General features: G+C 35.2%; 1 protein-coding gene across 3 annotated transcripts; it reads left to right on the top strand.

The window, feature by feature from the left end:
• The first annotated feature begins 247 nt into the window (after positions 1–247).
• Positions 248–18,651, top strand: Golgin97 (Golgin 97). Of its 3 annotated transcripts, XM_028177590.2 has the most exons (14): positions 248–463; positions 535–672; positions 1,292–1,342; positions 1,731–1,902; positions 2,089–2,246; positions 2,978–3,140; positions 3,638–3,789; positions 4,049–4,195; positions 4,588–4,665; positions 12,087–12,310; positions 15,547–15,703; positions 16,226–16,381; positions 17,695–17,807; positions 17,995–18,651. In XM_028177590.2, exons 2-14 carry the CDS (start codon positions 556–558, stop codon positions 18,170–18,172), a joined length of 1,866 nt encoding a protein of 621 aa, XP_028033391.2. In that variant the 5' UTR covers positions 248–463; positions 535–555; the 3' UTR covers positions 18,173–18,651. The 3 variants fall into 3 exon arrangements, with proteins under 3 accessions (XP_028033391.2, XP_028033393.2, XP_028033395.2); XM_028177592.2 differs by lacking the exon at positions 4,588–4,665; XM_028177594.2 differs by lacking the exons at positions 4,049–4,195; positions 4,588–4,665.
• The last annotated feature ends 4,185 nt before the right edge of the window (positions 18,652–22,836 follow it).

Genomic DNA, 22,836 nt, shown 5'->3' with positions numbered 1-22,836 from the left:
AACTTCACTCCTCGCGTTCCCGCCAAAAAGTCCAATCTTAGTAAATGACCACCATTTTACTAAGATTATATTTCAACCCATATCATCTCATTTCATTTGATTTCATCCCAGTTGATTAATGTCTCAAATTAATCATTTTCATTTCATTTCACTCCATATTATAATTTTTCATTAAAATAAAAATATAAATTAAAATAAGACATGACTTAAGGTCTTAGTTACCAGGTCGTAAATCACTCACAAACTCAGTCGACTGCCAATTGTCAACAAATGTCAATTTCATTGCAATGTTTTGTGAAAAAGCTACCTGGCTAACAAAAAATTTCATGAAAATTAGAATATAAATTTTATCTTATTCACAATTCGTTCTGAAGCTTAATATGTACCACGCTTCGAGATCGGACGTTAACCAGATTGACGTGTCGTAATTTTATCAGTTAGGTAGTCAAAAGTATAGTACTTGGTAAGTTATCGAACTTAACTACAGAAATTACCATTTTACCAGTAAGTTATTACCTTTTTGTTCGTTTACAGTTAGACATTTCGCAAGTTATAATGTTTGCGAGTTTAAAAAGTAAAATAAAAGAGGAAACAGGAAGTGACATCAGTAAATTGACCAGTAGTTGGAGAAGTGGTGGCTTTTTAGGAAGAATATCACTCAGAGATGATTCGGTAAGATGTGTAATGCACTATTGCTTAAATCGCATTAAGTTTTAAATAATAATAATAAATAAAACGAAATGTGTGCCTGACATATAATTAAGACATCTAAGTTTTATAGATTTTCATCTGCAGACCTGTTGGCCATACTCGAAGGTCGCTTTCACCTCTTCATTCAGGCATTAAAAGCTAGTTGTAGTACAATATTTAAGTCACCTCACTGAGCTGAGTGAGCTCATCCTACTCAAATGTTAGCTGAGAATTAACTTAACACATATCTGAACTGTTGGTGATCACATTTGAGTAGCTGGTTTTCATACATTGCATTAGTATTTTAAATTTTAATGACACTAGAATAAGTGTATAATTAGTTTTATCAGATGATGGAGATCCATTATCAGCTGCCTCACTGGTTGATGAAGGTCATTAGTGGTAGTAAGTTCAACTCTAGTCTTTAAAATTGCATATTTTGTAGCCTTTTACAAAAAAGTCATCCTTGTGATGGTGACAAAAATAAAAAGAAATTTTTAAACATGTGTCTTGAATCCCACGAAACTTCAACTCGTGTATTGAAATCATAATTTCTCATTTTTGACAAAATCCCACTATTAACAACTTGTTTAATTTTTAGTCAGCAACTAGCCCCTCGAGCTCTGGTGGTCTTGGAGACTCACCGGCTGATGTAAGTTTAAAGTTTTTGTGTATAGTTACAATATATAAATAATAGAAAACATGTTTCAGGGCTCTATAAATATAAATCAGACATTTAAGACTATCATAAATAAAAAAAAAAACATGAATTACTTCAACAGCTGTATGCTACAACCATTTTCGATTAGGAAATGTTTCCCAAAAACCATACATCCTGATAATATTTAAATTTTTTTCCAATGTTGCTACAATTTTTCAAATTAAATGAAGTAAAAAAATTAAATTAAGTAAGTAGAAAAATTTAATTAAGTTAAATTTTATTTAAAAGCTATTTAGATGTTGACTACCTTAAAATATATGTTGAATTCTCTGACAGTGTAAAAATAATATTGTTTAAATTATTAATTTTATGTATTCAGTCCATCTCTCCACAAATGGAAACATACTTGTCGGAACGTACTGGGGGCCAGATAGACCAAGCAGCATTACAGCAACAGTATTCTGTACAGCTAGAAAATAAATTAAGAGAAAGGGATACTTATTGGGAACAAAAAATTGAAGAATTGAAGCTGTCTCTAGCAACAGTTCAAGGTAAGTAACCTTGTAATAAGCATTGTGTTATGATAAATTCTATTTTTTGTAGAGCAAGTTGTAGTTAGGAGATTATAAAAAAAAACATTTATGGTGTATTGTTTTACAGCAATAGTTTCAAGCAAGTAATCATGAAAACAAAGTTTTGCGATTCACCATAATAGTTACGAACATGTATTTCAATAGGTGAAGAAGCAGCAGCAGCTCAAGCTGTAGCTCGTGCGGCCCAAGCCGAAGCTGTAAGGGCCGCAAACGAACGCGATTTAGCTGAAAAACATGTGTGCGAACTGCGGACACAACTAGCAGCTGCTGAAAGAGCCCAAGACAGGCTCGATGAGCTGATGGTAAGTATTATTATCAGTATATTTTAGTAATAATATTGTTTACAGCTATAGGTTATTAGTAATTTGTATTATTACTTAATGTCACTACACCATATAAATTTGAATGTATTATATAACAATTAGGTAAGGTGAGGCGGAGCTACCTGCCATCCATGTGGTTACAACATTCTCCTTGCCACCATCAATTTGCGCGTTAGCTGTTTAATTTCTTTTGCGTGATAAAGAGACTTTAGAACGGCAGCTGATCAACTAAACTGAAACCCTTGCAGTCGTTTTTTAATTTGTTAAATAATATTACATTGAATAATGACGTCATTATTCACGAAATCTTGAAAATACACGATGGTAATTTAAATCTATTTATCTGCTTAAATTATAATAAGGGCATTGTTCATTATGAGCTGTTACCACCAGGCAGGTCCATCGATTCTGAACTCTACTGTGAACAACTGATGAGATTAAAGCAAGAAGTTGAGAGAAAGCGGCAAGAATTAATCAACAGAAGGGGTGTGGTTTTTCATGATGATGACGCTAGACCTCACACATCTTTAGTCACTCAGCAAAAATTAAGAGCTTGGCTGGGAGGTGTTAATGCATCCGCCGTATAGTCCTGACCTTGCACCTTCAGATTTCCACCAGAATTAAATAAACTATATTAAAAAATGTTGTAAATTTTCTTAAAAAATGCGTTGAAACTTTTTCCCCAATCTTATATACGAATATCGGTATAGGAAGAGTTAGAGCAGTCCCGTCGCGAGTGGGCCCGCGAACGAGCGGACCTGCTCGCAGTGCGGGGCGAGAGCGAGGCACGCATGCGCGACCTCGCCGACCAACTGGCGCTGGTGCAAGCCGCGCTGCCGCCTGACCACAAGCATCACCACATGGACGACGATGGTCAGTGACTACACGATGAGTTGAGGAGGAACCCAAGTTCTTTGGGTCATTCATCCCACGTTTTTTCGATCTACTTATGGTTCAGGACCCAGTTTCGATTTGTACCTCGAATTAACCATCATTTATTTTTACACATGCTACATTAATTTTAGTATATTAATTAAATACTGTCACTTATTTAATAATAATTTTAATAATAACTTGCAATTACATATTATTATGTCCATTCTGTTTCAAATGCTTTCAAGAAAAGACAGTACTCTCAATATCTTTATTTTTATATATTTCCGGTATCCATAACCTAAGATAAAATCCAAGCCTTAACTTAAATATTTATTAATAATGAAAAAAAAAATTATAAATAAACAGCAGGCTTAATTGTCTTGTTTTCGCGTATTTGAAGAGATTTATGTCACGTTCGACAAATAAGTTGACAGTAAATAAATGCGACATGACCAAGTGAGTCTGGTCTCCTCAGCGTGGGTTTAACTTGTCAGATAAACGTGAAGTGACGCCGACCGCGTGCGCCGAGTACGACCGCGTGTGTCGCGAGCGTGCGGTACTAAAGCGACAACTGCAGGAAACTAAAATGGCGCTCGCCGATGTCAAGACATCGTGGAGCGGACAAATAGCTTCTTTGGAGACTCAGGTAACATCCCTAACTTACCTAATTAACCTATTTAATACCCAAATTCACACACAATACCTTTACTCATCCTATATGTTTTTTTTGTGTGTGTATGAGTTAAAATGCAAATATAATACGCATGGGTTATGACATCTAATTTAATAAAAAAATGTAAATATTTCAAGTAAGTTAATCGATGTGCGAAATAGTTGACGGCGATCGTTTTCGATAACTATTGTATGACGTTTGTTATTGAAAGTCATAAGAAGTTACCAAACAGGTGGCGCGACTGTCGCGACAAGCCGGCGAAGAAGGATCCGAGAGAAGAAGGGTTGAGATAGAGAAAAAAGAGTTGCAAGAGAAACTTTCCAGTGTCGCCGCTGATTTAGAAAAATGTAGGCAGAATTTAGCCAATAGCGAGGCGAAGGTAACCGAATACCACTTTAGTCGATGTACATGCTTTAACGACACTTTTACTTTCAGACGAAATAAATCGTGATACAATACGTAATGCCGTCAGTCAACCTATGATTCTCGGAAAACGTTGTGCCTACATTCTAAGTATTGTATTCGAAATTTTACATATTATTTACCCTTATAATTTAATATTTTATTGCTCTATCCTGTATAATTAATTCAATTGAACTAAATAACTAACTATGCATGGATCCTCACAAAATATAATCTATGTATGTTGTCCGCCATCTTGTGACGATTTAATGAACTAAACATTGGACACTGTGTACTCCGCTTGTTAAAATTTCAAAATGCTTTAGCTAATTTTTCGTGCTTAGTTTCCTTATAAGAATCGACTCTCAGGTGGTGCGTTTGAACGGCGAAGTGCATTCGTTGGCGATGGAAGTGAAATCTCTGCGGAACTCTGCGGCGCACGTGGGCGTGAGTTCAAGCCTCTACAGCATATAGTTTAGCCAAATTGTAAAGGCAATTTCACAATGGGGACGTTGATAAGCTTTCGAAACTTAGATGCAGACATACCTTAATAATTTTTGTAGAATCCTTCATTGCGACAAACCACGACTGCAAGAATTTTAGCGAGAAGTTAAAAAAAAATGTTGTCACACAACAAAAATATATTAAAATATTTTCAGTGGCTATGTAAAATTCATACATATAAGTTCCGATATTTTGTAAAATTCGTCATCAACTCTATTTGACGGGTACACAAAATATAATGTTGTTTGATTCTATATAAAACTAGCAAAGCTGTAGATCGTCGTAGATCACCGGATGTAAAAGTTAAATTATTTCTTCCAAATTAATTATTAATTTTTTTTTAATAATGATAAATTTTTGTTTTAAATCAATTAATAAAATCCCATAAATATTTGTTTGTTGTTGTTGCGTAAATTATGCGCCGCATGTCGTTTATTTTGAACCCTTATGACGTCACTCGTGGGGTTCAGCCGAGTTTCGTAGTATTTTTTAAAATGATTCAACTGTCTGGTTCCCTATTGTGAAATATGATTAGTACTAAGGAGAATTTATTGAAATGGCTTTCAATCGTTTTGCAATCTTTGAATAAACCTAATTGAAAAATCGCAAACGCAATTATTATTGGCTGCTACCCATAGCATTTGATAGAAAGACATTAGATATCTTTACATCGACGCTTGAAAGGCAATCCTGACTAAGCGACAAAAGTAGGCAAAATGAGTTATATACACCATTGGAATCGTCTGATTTTTCTGCGTCGTTTAGTATAGGTTTCATCACTCTGTGACGTGTTTTATGTCGCTTAGATATGGTGTGATTTTCATAAAAATGCAGAGTTTTTTCCTACCAAACGACAAAAAAAAAGTTATTTTAGAGACATCCTGCAGTTAGGACATTTTAATAATTAGGTATTATTTACTTAGTCAGTTAATCATGTTTTTAAATTTTCATTTGTTTGTATTTATTTATTTTTACTTGTTATGAAATTTTTCTTTCAAACCACTTAGTAGATTTTACCTATACAAAGTAGTCGTAATTGGTACAGTTATACAATTTAACTTGAAACAAAATGGAATAATATTGAATCTTAGATAGTTTTACTTGTTTAACATAATACCCCTTTCCATCTGTAAATATTTGTACATGACAACATTTCTAATAACTACGTCGCCTAGATAATTTTACTTGATTAATTTCAATGGTTACTTTTGGCGCTTAGTTATGTTTACCCGTAAACAAAATATAATTTTTTATCGCTAAGGAACTGCGCGAGTTTAAATACGTCGCGTGGGTATGCGCAACTAGTCGCGTACCACGTTTTGGCGGGCTGGTAAAAGGTGACATTCGTAAGCTGGGCGTCGCTTAGTAAAGTCGTTTGTCACATTATTTTGCATTTTGTTCCCATGAGGGAGATGTGAACCACCAAATAAGACCAAAGAAATGACTATAGATTCCGTAAAAAGATTTATCAAAAGCTTACAAAGTCGTGGTGGCCTAAAGGATAAGGCGTCCGGTGCATTCGTATGTAGGGATGCAATGGTGTTCGAATCCCGCAGGCGGGTACCAATTTTTGGAATGAAATACGTACTTAACAAATGTTCACGATTGACTTCCTCGGTCATCGTTCTCGTCGAACCCGTCGCTTGCGACGAAGGGTTCGGCGAGTAAATTAACCCACAGACACAGCCCACTGAGTTTCTCGCCGGATTTTCTCAGTGGGTCGCGTTTCCGATACGGTGGTAGATTCTGCGAAGCACTGCTCTTGCTAGGGCCAGTGTTAGCAACATCGTCAGGTTTGAGTCCCGTGAGTTCACCTACTAGTTAAAGTTACGCTGATACATCTTGTGAGTCTGCACGGGTAGGTACCATCACCCTGCCGTGATTTTTACCGTGAAGCAGTAATGGGTTTCGGTTTGAAGGGTGGGGCAGCCGTTGTAACTATACTGAAAACTTAGAACTCATATCTCAAGGTGGGTGGTGGCATTTACGTTGTAGATGTCTATGGGATTCAGTTACTACTTAACACCAGCTAGGCTGTGAGCTCTTGATCTGAGCACTAAAAATAAAAAAAATACCAGCGGTACCTTCGCATTACTATCGTCAAGATTCGAGCAAAGTTTACTTTTCTGAAGAAATTAGAAATATCTACAACTTATACAAACTATACAAAAAACACAACATGGATCAGGGCATGCATATTGTAAGCGAGAGAATTTTTCGTAAAATATTCCAAGATAATTTCAACATCGCATTTCATGTACCTAAAAAAGTCAAGCGTCTTCACTACGAAAAAAATGAAAAATCCTGAAAAACTAAAGTGAAAAGTAATAACATGAAATAGAAAAAGAAGAAAGCCATACCCGTTTTAGAGCCCACAAAAATATACACCGAGATGATCCGTCATCTCATATGCTAGTTTCGGAAAAAGTACTCAACACGCCTTTTGCACAATCTATGTTTTTGTATTATGCTCGTAGTAGGAAACTAGCCGTATGTAATTTTTGTGTTTATGAAAGTTACTACTGGGATGTTTTTTGTTACTACTGGGATGAAAGTAATGGCAAGCGTGGTGCCAATGAGATTGCAACTATTTTACATAAATATATTCAGTCCAGAAACGTTACGCGATTACTTCTCTATTGCGACTGTTGTCCAGGCCAAAACCGGAACCATACGGTATTAGCAATGTTGCATTCATCATTACAGGAGTGCAAATATATCGATATTATTCAAATAAACTATCTATTGACGGAACACACTTACATGTCGATACCATGCTATTGTAGAGAATGGATCAAAAAATACCACTGTTTACGCATCATCACAATGGTTTACAGTATTTTCAACAGCTAGGCAAGATTCATCGCCTTTTCAGGTGGAAAGACTGAGCTATGAAGATTTTTATAAATGGGATAGTATTAGTGATAAGTACTTCAAAGGCAAGATCCGTGTTATGACTTTCCAAAAATACAAGCAAAGCGTTAAATACAAAACATCTATGAATGCTTCTGCATCATCTTTTGATGTCGAAGTTCAGCCTAAAATCAAGTTATCACTGACATCTTGTTATAGGTCTCAGTTACCCATCTCAAAAGCCAAATATGATGATTTGCTCAAACTTTGCACTGACAAAGTCATTCCTAATTGTCTTAAACAAGAGTTTCTGAGCATTCCACGTGCACGACATTGTACGATATTGAAGATTGTGATCGATTAACAAAAAATAACAAGATCTCATGTCGCATATCTATCGTATGCCTTTGGAGAGTGATTAAATTACAATAGTGTTGTTAAGTTTGGTTATGTTTAATAACAGAATACAATTTATTATTGTTTTTGTTGTTGATTTACTCTGAAAACTAGAGCTTTTATGAGTTTTAATAATTCTCTATTGTTTTTAAGACTGATGAGGCAATAACTAGATTTTGGTATTATATTGGAATACACTACAATCTGTTATGGTTTATTTATTTAATATTGTATATAATATAATAGTAATAGCGTGATTTTGTTACAAAAAAATATATCCCTATTGTCTCTTACAATAAATGTTTATTCATAAATGTCTCGCTCTTTTGGTTTCGCTCTTTTGCATGATTTATCAAAGTAATTTATTACATTTTAGTTCAATTCTTTACACTTTCTACATGCATAAAAAAGTGGAATAGTATTTAGATACATTTACTCGATTTGTTGTGAACTATGGGATCACTTTAGTCCAATATACCCAAAACGAAACTGTAAGCTGTGCGAATTTGTCTAACTTTACATGTTACTGAAAATCTTTCAACGATAGCTCATATTGTTTTACACGTTACTCCAAATCTTTCAATGCTGGCTTAGATAAGTTTACTTGTGACGAGAAAACTTTTATATAAAATTCAGATAATTTTACCTGTTTATCAAATTATGGACAATATATATAAGCGACAATAACTGCTATATACACAAATGATAGGCAATAGCCTTTAAGTATATTCGATGGGCAAAAAAAAACTATATCTAGGTCTATTAAAATAATTTCAATCCTACAGTTAGATTCGTTAAAATATTTTTTTTTCCAAATATTTCAACTTTAAATTGCTCTACTGTAAAGTTCACGCATTGTCGCTTAGTCATGTTTGCCTTTCAAGCGTCGACATGTTAAATGTTTGGCTGAAATATTATTCTAATCATGACAGAGTTACAAAAACTAAAGATATACAGCCAAATGTTTAATTATTAGAATATTATAATTATTCTAGATTGTAGAAATTTACATTAACTTTTTCTGATTTTAAAATAGTTTGAGAAAGTCTCGTTTTTCCCGTTTAAAATCATTAAAAAATGAAAAATTTCCTCTTTAATATTTAGTACTGTAGTTGGTGTATTTTGTTGTAGCAGTAAATATATATTGTTATGCCGTAAGGCGGATGTCCACTTGCTATTTTGAAAACACATATTTTGCAATTAGTTTCAATGCTTGCTTTGATTTTGCACTTTAAACACACACCAGCAAGAGCTTAAATCAATAGTGGACATACGACTTTACTTTTTTCTTTGTGTTGTGTTCGGATAGTGTAAGTGTTCCTAATTTAGCTATTAGTTTGAATGCAATTTTGATTCTTATATAATCTTGTTAAAATATTGTTTTATATAAAAATATATTTTTATTTTTTGTTTAATGTCTGTTTACTAAGCTTTAACAAATTAACTGTCATTTAAAAATATTTACATTTAAACAATAGTGAAATTCCACTATATATTATGAATTGGTCACTTTATGCTTAGGCAAGTAACTGTGTGCCGTTAGTAAATATAATTCGGGACAATTTTAGATAAATGAATATTTATACATAGATAATTTACTTTTAAAGCTCTAAGTAGTAATTTGTGCTATCATATCTGAGAATACTTTCTATGTATCAATAAAATCAGAGATAAAATACGATAATAGATTAATATAAATAAATAAATGGGGACCAATCACACACATATTACATACACCTTTTAATATATTCATAAATATCATAATAATATAAAATATTTATAAATAAGTAACATATAATAATAATAAATATTAAATACACAGAAAATGAAAAAACATATTTGCCAGTTATATGAATTATTTCTCGATCCTGGAATCGAACCGACAACCTTAAGTAATATTTTTAATAAATTAAAATAAAAGAGCTTTATAATTAGTACTCGTTAAGACAGATCTAACGAATTCGCGAGCTTGCAGGTTAAATATCAAGCAACCTCTATGGCTTAATCTGTAATGCGGATCACTTAATATTATTAAATACCCAAAAGGGCCTCAAGTTTGAGCCGGAAATATACACTTAAAGATATTTTTATTGAGTTTGTAAGCAGACGAGCATACGGCCCACCTGATGGGGAGTGGTTACCGTCGCTCATGGACAGCAGCAATGTCAAGCCGCTGCCTACTACTAAAAGAGATGTGAGCTAGTATGCTCAACCTGCGAATACCAAATATTAACAAAGAAATCGACTAATCGGTCACTAAACATCTAGTCGAGTCAATTATGTAGAAGAAGGTACTCGAAAATCGACTTCTAAGATCTGTTTAAAAAATGCGTACAAGACCGCGTTTTCGCGCTACGCTTCTCCGCACTTTACTTACATCTTATCTTTTTGTTTTATTATCGTGCACGGGCGATTGATAAATAGTCTTTCACGTGACATTGTACGATGACTAAACAAAGCCTCAACACGCTTGTTAATACAGGTGACATTTTTGTTTCGTTCGCACTGTGATAAAACTGAGCATACGGTATTTATTCTATCAAATAAAAATTATATTATAAATAATTTAAAAAAAAAGGTTTGTAACATTTCTAGTTCACGTTCTGTTTTATTGTTCTCTATGTTTTAAACACTTTTCGAATAAATTTAAAAAATGTTGTTTTCGAGTTTTTTTACGTTTCCTTTTCCCCGCATATTTTGGTAAAATTGGCTTTATTAACCACCTAACAGATTTTAGTTTGGATCGGCTTTGCATGAGTGCTAACGCATGGAAATCCATAATCTCTCGTTGATTTTCGGTGAGTGGTGTTTTAATATTAAATTTAAAACGTGTTCGTTTAAAATTACATATTTCCATATGTAAAGATTTAATTAAATGCCATAGATGAATGTTTGAACTCGTCCCTGCTATCAAAACTAAATTATTCTAACAAAGAGTTTAGTGACAATAAGGTTACGGTTAACAAATAATCTCATTAAAACAGATTTTAGTAATTCAATTATTAAAAAAATTTGCTATAAACAAAAATGCTTTCCAACAGACAAATGTTATTAACGCGCCAAATTTGCAAGTCGCGAAGGTAATGCGTTTTAAGGAAATGTTGTAATCGAGTGAAACTAGTCCTGGCCTGTCACATTGGTGAATGCTGGTGAATGTATCGCCGGCCGCCGATACAGTTGTCCGTGCTCTTTGTGCAATATTTACCGTATTTACTTTAGCTTCTTGCCATTAATCTGTGGTATCTTGACAGTGATTTGTTTTTTTATTTATTTAAATAAAAACATGGTATGTTACAATTTTTTATTTATTCGTGTTTTAAGTTACTTGTGACAATACTAGAAAGTAGTAGATTCTATTTAGTTTTGGCGTTGAGCACGTTTGTTTAATACGTAAACTCAAGTTTGAAACTTTATATCGCTTCAGTGAATGTTTGTTTGAAACTGAATAATTAATATGTGACTGAGATAGCGCCTACCGTTCGATGATGATGATACGGATAATACAGTTGTTCGATTAGACGTATCTCAAATACAAAGATAGTTAGCATTGGGTTCCAAGTTAAAATTATTATTATTTTCCGCTGACATATATTTCTTTACACCCTGTATTTACATTGTATTAAGCGGGTCAGTTGCGTTTATACCGCATATTCGTATGTGACATAAGCTAATAAATAAACATAACTGATTACACGAACACTGCATTTCAATTGCATGAATAAAAAATATACCTAAGCGGTCGTCAGCTGATGAATTTACTTTTATTTGAGAAGTATTTTATTACTGGTGTAGATGGGAAAGCGCACTCGTGGCCCATCTTCAGTTATTAGTTAACAAAGCCCATAGAAGCCACTTCGCAAATGCTCCTGCCCATCTCGAGAGGTTGGAGTGAAGTTCAATGTGGACAACAGGCGGGATTACTGTTATAACCCGTCCTTCATTTCCTTACGCGCCGCGATTGCTTTGCCGCAGAAATTTCACGCAGTCTCGTCTCAATTACCATGATGTACGTAAAGTTCTGGTAACTACGCGGCGCATATAGGAACCCGTCTACATGTTGGTGACTACGTAACAAATAACATTCGTTGAAAATAATATAATTAATACTATTTTAGGAGAAGACAATGGAGTTGGAAAATCGGATAGAAGAATTGAACGAGGAAAACCGGCAGATGCACGAGTCCCTTGAGAATGAGCGTATATTAGTGAAGATACTGCAAGAGAAGGTGGATAAATCTAACAGGCTGTACGACGAGCAGAAAGCAGAAGTCAACCACCTGAACTCCGTCGTGAACCAGATGCAGCACGATTACGTGGATATGCAGAGAAAGTTCGAGAAGTAAGTGTCATCAGTCAATTCCCGCCTTTTTGTTAATGTTCTATGTTGTTATATGTATATTATTATTATTACATGTAGTTCTGCTCCGTAATTTGCATTTAATGGGTTAGTGTTTGGATCGCGTCGAAAATGGAGGCAGGAACTGCTGCTGTGGTCGTTTCATGAGTGTTATTATTGGTAAAATGATTAAATGCGTTTTCGTAAAAAAAAAACCTTATTATGTTGAGTAATTATCATCTAGATACGATTTGAATTCTTTTAAAAAAATCTCTCACTTTTTCATTCGCCAAGTCCCTCAAAACAACTGTACTACCACCTATTTGTTGTAATATGTGCCAAAATAAGACAATAATGTAGACAGACGCTGTTTATTATGAAATTGAACGTACTTTAAAGTTCTAATGATACCTACTACTAATGCCATATTTAATGTAATTTTTTAAATAATGTCTACTTCTACGTAATATCTTAATAGGTGATCGTATACCAATTACAAAGCAAATTAATATATTACCAGGGATCTTAATTAAACCTATATCATGATTCGATCTGTTTTTGTCTAATAATAATAATGATGTGTAGATATATTTTTAATAACTAAATAAAATTTAAGAATAATCATAGTCCAAGTTCTGTGTGACTTACCGTTGAATATTAGTGCATGGTCTATGGTAACATTGTTTATTTATACCTCAAATGACGTCACATGTGGTGAAGAAGGAGAATCCACTATGTGCACGATCGTCTAAATTTCGACTAATCTGACAACAAGGCATCCTTTACCAATAGTCAATCGGACTGTCGAACTACGTCGTGTTTTCGAAAAGACAGGATCCGACATTGGAATTTGTTCAATAGTATATGTACTTAATATACACCTCGGGCAGACCTTGACGTCTAATGAAATCACGAAAAATCAGACCTCATACATGTTACATTTTCATAATTACTGACGGCTGATAACCCCCATTCTCACGTGCTTACGGATCCATCAGATCCAATAACCTTTGCATTAGACACCTTCAGCTCTAACACTAGGAGCAAGCTCGGGGACCCGGTAACCGTACTCGTACCGTCGAGTTCCACTCGACAAAGAGTTCGACGTGCAACCTAACTCATGCATCGGCCCGCTGAGTTTCTTCTCAGAGAGTTGTTAGGTCTCCTTCAGAGGCGCTTGGGCAACTGTTAGCAAATCCCACCCCTCCTGACTGCGAATTTGTTCGTCCACCTGTCCTAGTGAAACTGGAAAGGCCTTATGTTCACCAGTAATCACTCCTTAAAAAAAAAAAAAAAACCCATGTCTATTTCTATCGCAAAACAATCATGTGTTCTCGTTACGGCCAGCCGTCATACGAGACAGTTGAAATTTTTAACTCGTGTCTCGATGTCTTTTATTTATTGCTTAGATGGCTGGACGAGCTCACGGCCTACCTAATGTTAAGTGGTTGCCGGAGCCCATAGATCTCCAACCTAAATGCCGCCACCCATCTTAAGATATGAGTTCTAAGGTTTCAGTATAGCACAACGGCTGCCTCACCCTTCAAACCGAAACGCATTACTACTTCACGGCAGAAATAGGCAGGGCGGTGGTACCTACCACCAGAAAAAAAAAAAAGCATTTACGTTAGAAGATTTTCCTTCTAAGATTTAAGCTAAACTGCGTGACAATGTAGTTTTGTAATCATTTAACGTCACGTAATAGCGTTTGTTCTTGTTCTTTAAAAATATGTAAATGCAAACATAAAATGAATTAAGAACTGTCTATGCATGTCTGAGTGTCTGGACATGAGACTGAGCCACGCACTTCACTGTGCCACAGACCGACATAAGTGGCTACAAATTACAAAAAATGGTCACAGGCGGGCGCATCACGATGCTCAGCAATGAGCGATCGACTGAAGGAGGAGGAGGAGGATGCACGCAAAAGCCCACATATTTTTAATATCAAATGTTGCACGCTAAAAAGCAGCAAATAAGCGAAAAGTGTTAATCGCTTAACATACTATGTATTATTAAAGCAATTAAATTCACAATAATTGGATAATTTCTATGTAATTGTTACAAAACGAAATTCAGCGTGCAAATGAAAGTTGATGTTATTTATATTCTTACTTCAATTAAATGTGTTAATACCATTGAAAGTTCGTATATATTACACGTGTGTGAATATAAATTGAAATATATTTTGAGATATTGTCTAAAATATTTAAATTCGCAACTCTCACTGTTCCACTAACATATAAATTATATCAATCTAATTCAACGACACATGTACATAAAACATAAGTTAGTTAACAAATTTTCAAATGGATAGGTGTTATTATTACCGACAATTGAATATTTTCCGATGAAACCTTTGATAGAACCTTACCTAAAAATATAAGAAATAACATAAAATTATACCAAATGATATTTTTTATATCTTATACATAAATAAATAATTTTAAGTTAATAAGTAACCTCCACTCTTGACGTTTTCCTGAAAATAGCTTTTTTTTCCTACCTATTCGCTGGTAGGATAAGGGGCTATTTCAGCTGCTATACCAGATACGCGGATGGGTAGGTGAGCTGGTGCGCTCAATCTGAGAAAATCTGCGATCACTAGCCCTAGCAAGAGTAGTGCTTGGTTGAATCTACCCCGGATCGGAATCGCGACCCACTGAGAAGATCCGGCGTGAAACTCAGTGGCTTGTGTCTATCGGTTTGAAAATCTTAAACACGCTTGTAAACTATTATTACAAACTAAAGATCTTCTACCGAATGGATCCGTTTGATCTTTTTATTTTTTACTAGCTGACCCGGCAGACTTCATAGTGCCTCAATCGATAAATAAAAGACTTAAACTTTTGTATAAAATAAACTTAAAACAAACAAAAGGAATCCGTCCGACGGGGGACACATCAAAGGAAAAACAAAATTGTTATTTTTATTTAATTCCAAGCATTTTCATATTTATCTACCTTTTAAACCTTCTCTGGACTTCCACAAATAATTCAAGATCAAAATTATCCAAATCGGTCCAGCCGTTCTCGAGCCTGAATAAAATCTACACACATTAATATTTGACATAAATATAAAAAAAAAACCAGTACACTATTGAATTCATCATTTTGGGCGTGACACAATTTGCATAATGTCGGCTGTGTTAAAAGTCGTCAGAGGCTGACTTTTGTTTATTAGGTATTCGATAGATATATGCCATTGCATAATAAAATGGTCTGATCTCAAACCTACAGAGAAAAACGCGAGAAAGACGAAGCCTTGCTACGGAATGCTCACATGTCACAGACAATAGAGATGAGCCAGTGCAACGTCAGGTACCAGGAGACCGAGATCGCTGACCTCAAAGCAAAGATCACGGAGCTGGAGGGACTTATATCTCAGCATCGAGAGGTAAACAATATCACTTTTTCATACAAATTTTCATACTCTTGGTTTTATAAACGTACTAGCTGTACCCGTCCGCTTCGCTGGGCATTTAAAATTAACATTATTATTTCTCACCCCGACAAAGATTCTCATCATTAACGCCCCCACAACTGGTATAGGGAGTCCAACACTCATATAAATATTAGCCTATCCATTTAGTACATGTATTTTCTATATGGATACCAATCAATCGTATGCATGGTTCAGTAGTTATAACGGAACATCCGTAAAAACCACTGTAGATTTTTATATTAGTATAGATTTAAGTTTAATGATATGTAAATCATATAGTGATTTCATATTATATGTAAACCTATTTATTGTATGTATTTTTGAAATAATTAATATATAGTTAATAAATAGTACACGGCAATAAATTTTCTGTAGCTTTATCTTTTTTAGAATTGCAGCGATTAATGAGGTTAGTTAGTGTTTATGTTAACCGTTATAATCGTTAAAGGAAATAAAAGCGATTTTTTTTTTCAGAACCAAGCGGAATGCATGTTAATAAAACAAAGTGAAGAAACACGTAAGAAAGAAATTGAAGCGTTAAACAAAAGGATACACGAACTAACAGAGAGCGAGGCTACACTAAAAAGTACTATACAAGAATTAGAAACTGAAATCTGTGATAAAAATAAGGTATGTACTCCGTTGCGTACAGCTAACGCGCTGCTACCACTGCGTTATTATATCGAGGGTTGAGAGGCTGTATGGTTTAAGCGACATTTCGCTTAACACCCGACATTTATCTTTGTAATTAAAGGTCCGTTTTATTTTGTATCAGCATTAATAATTCGATGTTTTTAACCCTTTTAGTGCTGTGTAGATCACCGGTGCCCTACGCGACACACTGAATTAATTATATCAATTTCGTTTACTAAGGCGCCTGGATTGCATAACTTTCCTTCATTTGTCTTTTTTCTTTATTGCTTAGATGGGTGGACGAGCTCACAGCCCACCTAGTGTTAAGTGGTTACTGAAGCCCATAGACATGTACAACGTAAATGCGCCACCCACCTTGAGATTTAAGTTCTAAGGTCTCAAGTATAGTTACAACGACTGCCCCACCCTTCAAACCGAAACGCATTACTGCTTTACGGCAGAAATAGACAAAGCGGTGGTACCTACCCGCGCGGACTTACAAGAGGTCCTACCACCAGTAAAAAATTGTATTTATCTTTGTAATTAAAAGGCCCGTTTTATTTCACGAAAATCCAGTGAAAATATTACCGTCAACAGGTTATAATCAATGGCACGTTTATTGACAGCTCTCAGAATCGATATCGAAGAAGAGCCTACAGATATACATATATCGTTCGTTTGTATCGTCTCTTTTAGACGAGCTCACGTACCCCCTTAGCTAAAGTAATTACCAAAGCCTCAAAAGATCACAACCTAAAAGCGGCTGTCCATCTTCAGACATAGGGTGGAAATTTCAATTGCTTTATACTGCACTTGGCATTGACCAGCAATCGAATATGGACATCGTTCGAGTATTGAATATCTCTAGACCGACGTGCTGATCAAGATCAGCGATAAAACTATTTGACAAAAAACAAATGTTGCGCGTGCAACTTGGTGCACGTGAAAGAAGTGAAACTTCTTTTGCGATGTGTAGTATTGTGGTTTTCTTCAATCAAATTTCTCTTGTAATAGAGAATGCTGTGCTGTGCTGTGTTCTTCCTAGCTGTAATGAATCTGTCGCGAGTTAAATCTTACTCTCAACGCGCCTAAAGAAGTTTTACTTGCATCGGCCATTTGCACCAGTGCAACTTTGTACTACACCGCGGCGCCTTCGAATGGTAGCCATACACGTAACGATATAGGTACTTGTGCAAGTTTAGGTAACGACATACTTGCTCAAGTCTAAACTTGTGCAAGTTTACGTGCTTTAACAGTTTATATATGTCTTAATTCAAGCCGTGAATAACACGGTGTTTGTATTTATACAGAAAATAAAGACTTTAGACAATCGAATATCTGACATGAAGAAAACACTCCAAAGAGAACTGCAAAGTAGCAAATCCGATCTGACTTCGGCCGAAGAACAAGATATTAGCAGAAGGTGAGTGTAAAACAATGTGTTACTCCAATTGTCGGCTGATTGGTCACGCCCCCAGTACTGCCCCTGTCAATGTCAATATACAAATCGGTTTATCGAAATAAGTCGTGTGCTATCTGTAGTTTTAGCTTATTCCGGCGACGTATGAACGACGAACGCAAATATACATTTTATTTATCTTGAATTACAGGTACTTGAAGCACGTGGTGCTAAGGTTTCTAACCGGAAGGGAACTCGAAGCGAGACAGTTAACTCGTGCTCTCTCAGTCTTACTCAGGCTGTCGTCGCACGAGGAGGCCCTCCTGCGCTCCGCCTTCCCTCCCCGAACGGGTCTCTCCGCCTGGTTCCCATCGCTCACCAACACTTGATCAAGTGAGCCAACGACGCTGTTACAATAATGCTTTAAACGACCCCTGACCAGGTCCCAGGTGTTTGTAGACGCGACTGATCAACTATAGTCTGGACAACGACACACGAACTTTGCTTAGGGTAGTTTAATGTAGCTATGAAGAGAACAATACACCAACGAATTAATCACTACTTATATCAATAAGGTAGAAGAGATACTTCATAAATATTAGTAATTACTATTGTGTAATATAAATGAAAAAAATTGCATGTATCCAGTCAATGTGAGCGGCACACTCACACAAATGTAAATATTAATAATCATTGTTTGTACTATAGCTGTATAAACGCCTATACGACGATGCGTCTGTGCAGATTAAAAGAATATTTCATGCAATTAATTGTAAACATTTATAATCGAAGTCATATGATGCACTTGAAAATGTACAGATATATTTATTTGTAGATAATAAATGTAGGCGTTACGTTTTATTTTTAAGATTTTTATAATATTAAACACAAAACCCGATATCAGAGGCAGAAGGTCGAATCTACAATTTTTATGTTTCTTAAAATGTATTCTTCTTTGAGCATCAACCTCTGAAAAAATATCTATCAATAAACTCTAAAGAATACGTATAGGTATACACGTATGAATAACTTTTGTGGTCGTCGTGGCCTAACGGATAAGACGTCCGGTGCATTCGTGTTGAAGCGATGCACCGGTGTTCGAATCCCGCAGGCGGGTACCAATTTTTCAAATGAAATACGTACTCAACAAATGTTCACGATTGACTTCCACGGTGAAGGAATAACATCGTGTAATAAAAATCAAACCCGCAAAATTATAATTTGCGTAATTACTGGTGGTAGGACCTCTTGTGAGTCCGCGCGGGTGGGTACCACCACCCTGCCTATTTCTGCCGTGAAGCAGTAATGCGTTTCGGTTTGAAGGGTGGGGCAGCCGTCGTTACTATAAATGAGACCTTAGAACTTGTATCTCAAGGTGGGTGGCGCATTTACGTTGTGGATGTCTATGGGCTCCAGTTACCACTTAACACCAGGTGGGCTGTGAGCTCGTCCACCCATCTAAGCAATAAAAAAAAAAAAAACTAAGCCGTTTTTATCTATTTTTTTATTGTCTTTGCCCTTTGTAGGTAGACGAGTCTACGGGCCAGTTGATGGTGAGTGGTTACCGTCGCTCATAGACGTCAGCAATACCAGGAGCAAAGCCAAACCGCTGCCTACTAGAAGTACCAGAGTACTCTCCGCAAACCTCGCTTGAAAAATGAGATGTAGGGATCATCGCGAACAATTTCTCAGACCGCTCTCCTAGGAACATACGGTACAAAAAAACACAAAAATAAAATGCCTACGTAGACTCAGAGGATTTGAAAAAAATTTTTTTTTCAGGTCCATGTACAAAAGTAGTAAACTAGTGGTAGGGCCATTGGTAGGGCGTCCTATTCCAGCACTGGTAGTTATCGCTTATGTCTGTCGCGAAACTGTCACGCATTCCGATTTGAACTGTAAACCGTATTAGAATACAGTCGAAATTTCGACCTCATGTTTCAAGGTACGTGACATTGTGATATCTACGGGAACTTGACAGCAGGTTAGCTGTGATCTCGTTTGCCCATTAATGCAATAAAAATTTTTTTAATGTAATCCGTACTTGATACCTATGTAAAAGTTAAAGTTATACGGACATTTTGAAGTTGATGAAAATTATTTTAAATGGTTCCGTTACACAGCTACGACTCAAGCTAATAAATACGTACTGAAATGCTCAGATAATCAGATAAAAGTGAAATACAATTTAGAATTATTGATATTCGACCTTACGTCTCTAAATCTGTTGAAAACTTCATAATGTAGTAGAATTTTTTTATTTGTAAACAAATTTTATTTTTGTTATTTTTACAAACCTCAATATTTCAATGCTATTCGTTGATTTTCTATAGAGGAACGTCAAAACGAGTGCGTGTTAGTTTGTGATATTATAAATTATGTGCGTACATTTGTCAATAATAGTTTAAGCTATGAAAACGATCAAAGAAAAATATGGAATGTTTAAAAGATTATTTATCAACATTTTCAAACACCCATTTGTGGGTATTTGTTAATAAAAACGAATGTTATTATTTATTTAACATAACGAATTAGAAAAATATTTTGAATCGAAACGGCCGTGACCTAGAGATGCGACACAGTGTTGTGGGACTAAATCGACTAATTCGACTAATTCGCCTATAATCGGATTCGTATCTGTGTCAGCTACCAATATAATTCTAAATGATTTTTCACAACGCGTTCACTAAAGACTACCTTTTATTTGGCATCCTTTAACTGAAGACTCGTCTCGCATTCGTGTCAGGACCGAATACGTTTTAAAATACTAATATAGCGGGTACTTCGAGCCCATTTATTGAGGGGGGCGGTGGCGTTATTGTTGAGATGTCTTTTTATTTATTTATTTTTTATTGCTTAGATGGGTGGACGAGCTCACAGCCCACCTGGTGTTAAGTGGTAACTGGAGCCCATAGACATCCACAACGTAAATGCGCCACCCACCTATTAGCTTCGATTGTGGTAGGTAGCTATCATCAATACACGATATTTGACAGATGCCTGAACCTCGCTTACGACATTTTCAAGATAAGCTTGCATATATACAAATTCTGAACAAGAACATCCCTTGTTGTTAAACCTCCCAAACCGATAATCGCCCAACACCGTTTTGATGCCTTTTGTAAATCCGTTTAAAAAAATTATTGATATTACTTGAGACAGCCCTACAGTACCTACGCGGTACTAGTGATAATTTACGTGTCACTTTGCATAGTTAATGAAATTAAATTTGAAAACGATATACATACTACATAAAATAGGCCAAAGATTTTTAAAATTACTTTTTTTTAGTATTGTTATGAACGATTTAAAAACTGTTTTTTAATCACTAAAGTCGTTTGGGGTTGCCAAATGCCAAAATTGTGTAGTCTCAGAAATAGATTGCAAATCTTTGATAATTTATGTTGTAAATTATAAGTAATTATTGAAATCCCGCCATGTTTTGCACAAGTTATCGCTAAATATGAAAAGACCAAGAAAACGTTGAAACTAATCCTGAAGCTCTTGGTACTGTGTCACAAACCTAACCTGAAGTGCCAACAAAGCATACGTGTCAACCCTTTTTTTTATTGCCCTTGTAGGCAGACGAGCATACGGCCCACCTGATGGCGAGTAGTTACCGTCGCCCATGGACTGCAGCAAGGGCAGAGTCAAGCCGCTGCCTACCGTAAAGTACTTTCCACAAGCCTCGTTTGAAGAACCCTACCGAATAAACGACCTATGTGCTTAGTGCGAGTTTTTTAACGTTTTCGATAGCGTAGAAGTTAACTTGAATTTGTATGCAGTTCAAACAGCGCCCCTAGCGGCAAACGTAGGAAAACTTTCCAACTCCATACAAATATGAGTTAACTTTTACGCTATTACAAAACTCGCAGTAAGCACACTGAAAATGAGAAGACGAGAAAAATCCGCGCTTAGGTTTTCGAAGTAAGTATTTAGCGTTTTATATAGTGCCTTTTTTATTTGTAGTTTGGAACGATAAGGCTTTTGTAGTTTGAAAGCCCTTGAGATAACAACAAGTTTTTTAAGCACTAAATGTTCCCGAATAAGATGGCAGCAATGTATCGGAGCTTTATCGATTCATTCGTATAAGTCGTTGTCAGTAAAAAGTACAATCATATACATTCCATTACTTCATATATTTGAGAATTAATAACACATTTTAGTTTTTATTAAAGTATTCGATTTAGACGGTTTTTTTTTCTTCCCGCTGCATGGTTGAACAATAGGTGTATTTTTAGTTATCACTATATTTTGAAGTATTTTTGTATGCATGTACCGTTGGTTACTACATACTTAGAACAGGAGAAATATAATATTTACAATTATGTTTGTGATATTTGTCTAGTCTAATTTCCTTTGCTTGTTAGTTTTATTATAAAATTTAAACATTTATGTGTATTAAGCCAATAAATGTTATTGTGTAATAAAATATTTTTACGATGCTTAAAAGTGCTTCGATATTTTTTTTTCTGTATGGGGGTAACTGTATTATTTGTCAAAGAACAAGACGAGGTTTATAATTTATGGAATTAAAAAAAAATACAAAAAAAAACGAAACTCAGAATTATTATTCAGTTGATACGATTTGTAGGCCTTTTAAATTATTTTGTAAAGTGATGCCTTATAAATATAAATATCCTGTTCGTTATTTAAAAAAATAATACAGATAATGTTCGTTATTAGTTTAGCTGACTTAATTAAACATATGACGAGACAGTTTTTTTATTGTGTAAAATTTCATATCAGTGTGCTTAGTGCGAGTTTTTTAACGTTCTCGTTAGCGTAAAAGTTAGCTCATATTTGTACGGAATGGGATCGTTTGCGTACGTTTGCTGTTAGAGGCGCCGCACAGTGGGTCGATTCTATGATTTTAGTGACTTAGGGACCAACTTTGTTTTTTTATAATTTTTTTTATGTAGATAGATAGAGCTCGTTAATCTCAATAATAATTGTTTTGGGCAAAAATTACAAAAACTTTATAGTTTGGTCAGAAAAATGTGTTTTGTGATTTTTTTGTATGGAGCGGGTCACATAAAATTAAATTCCTGCT

The sequence above is a fragment of the Bombyx mandarina genome, chromosome 04 (genome assembly GCF_030267445.1).
Source record: "Bombyx mandarina strain Sakado chromosome 04, ASM3026744v2".
In the NCBI taxonomy this organism is placed as follows: domain Eukaryota; kingdom Metazoa; phylum Arthropoda; class Insecta; order Lepidoptera; family Bombycidae; genus Bombyx; species Bombyx mandarina.
Note: the sequence above shows the minus strand (reverse complement) of the source record. Positions and strands in the feature narration are given on the sequence as shown.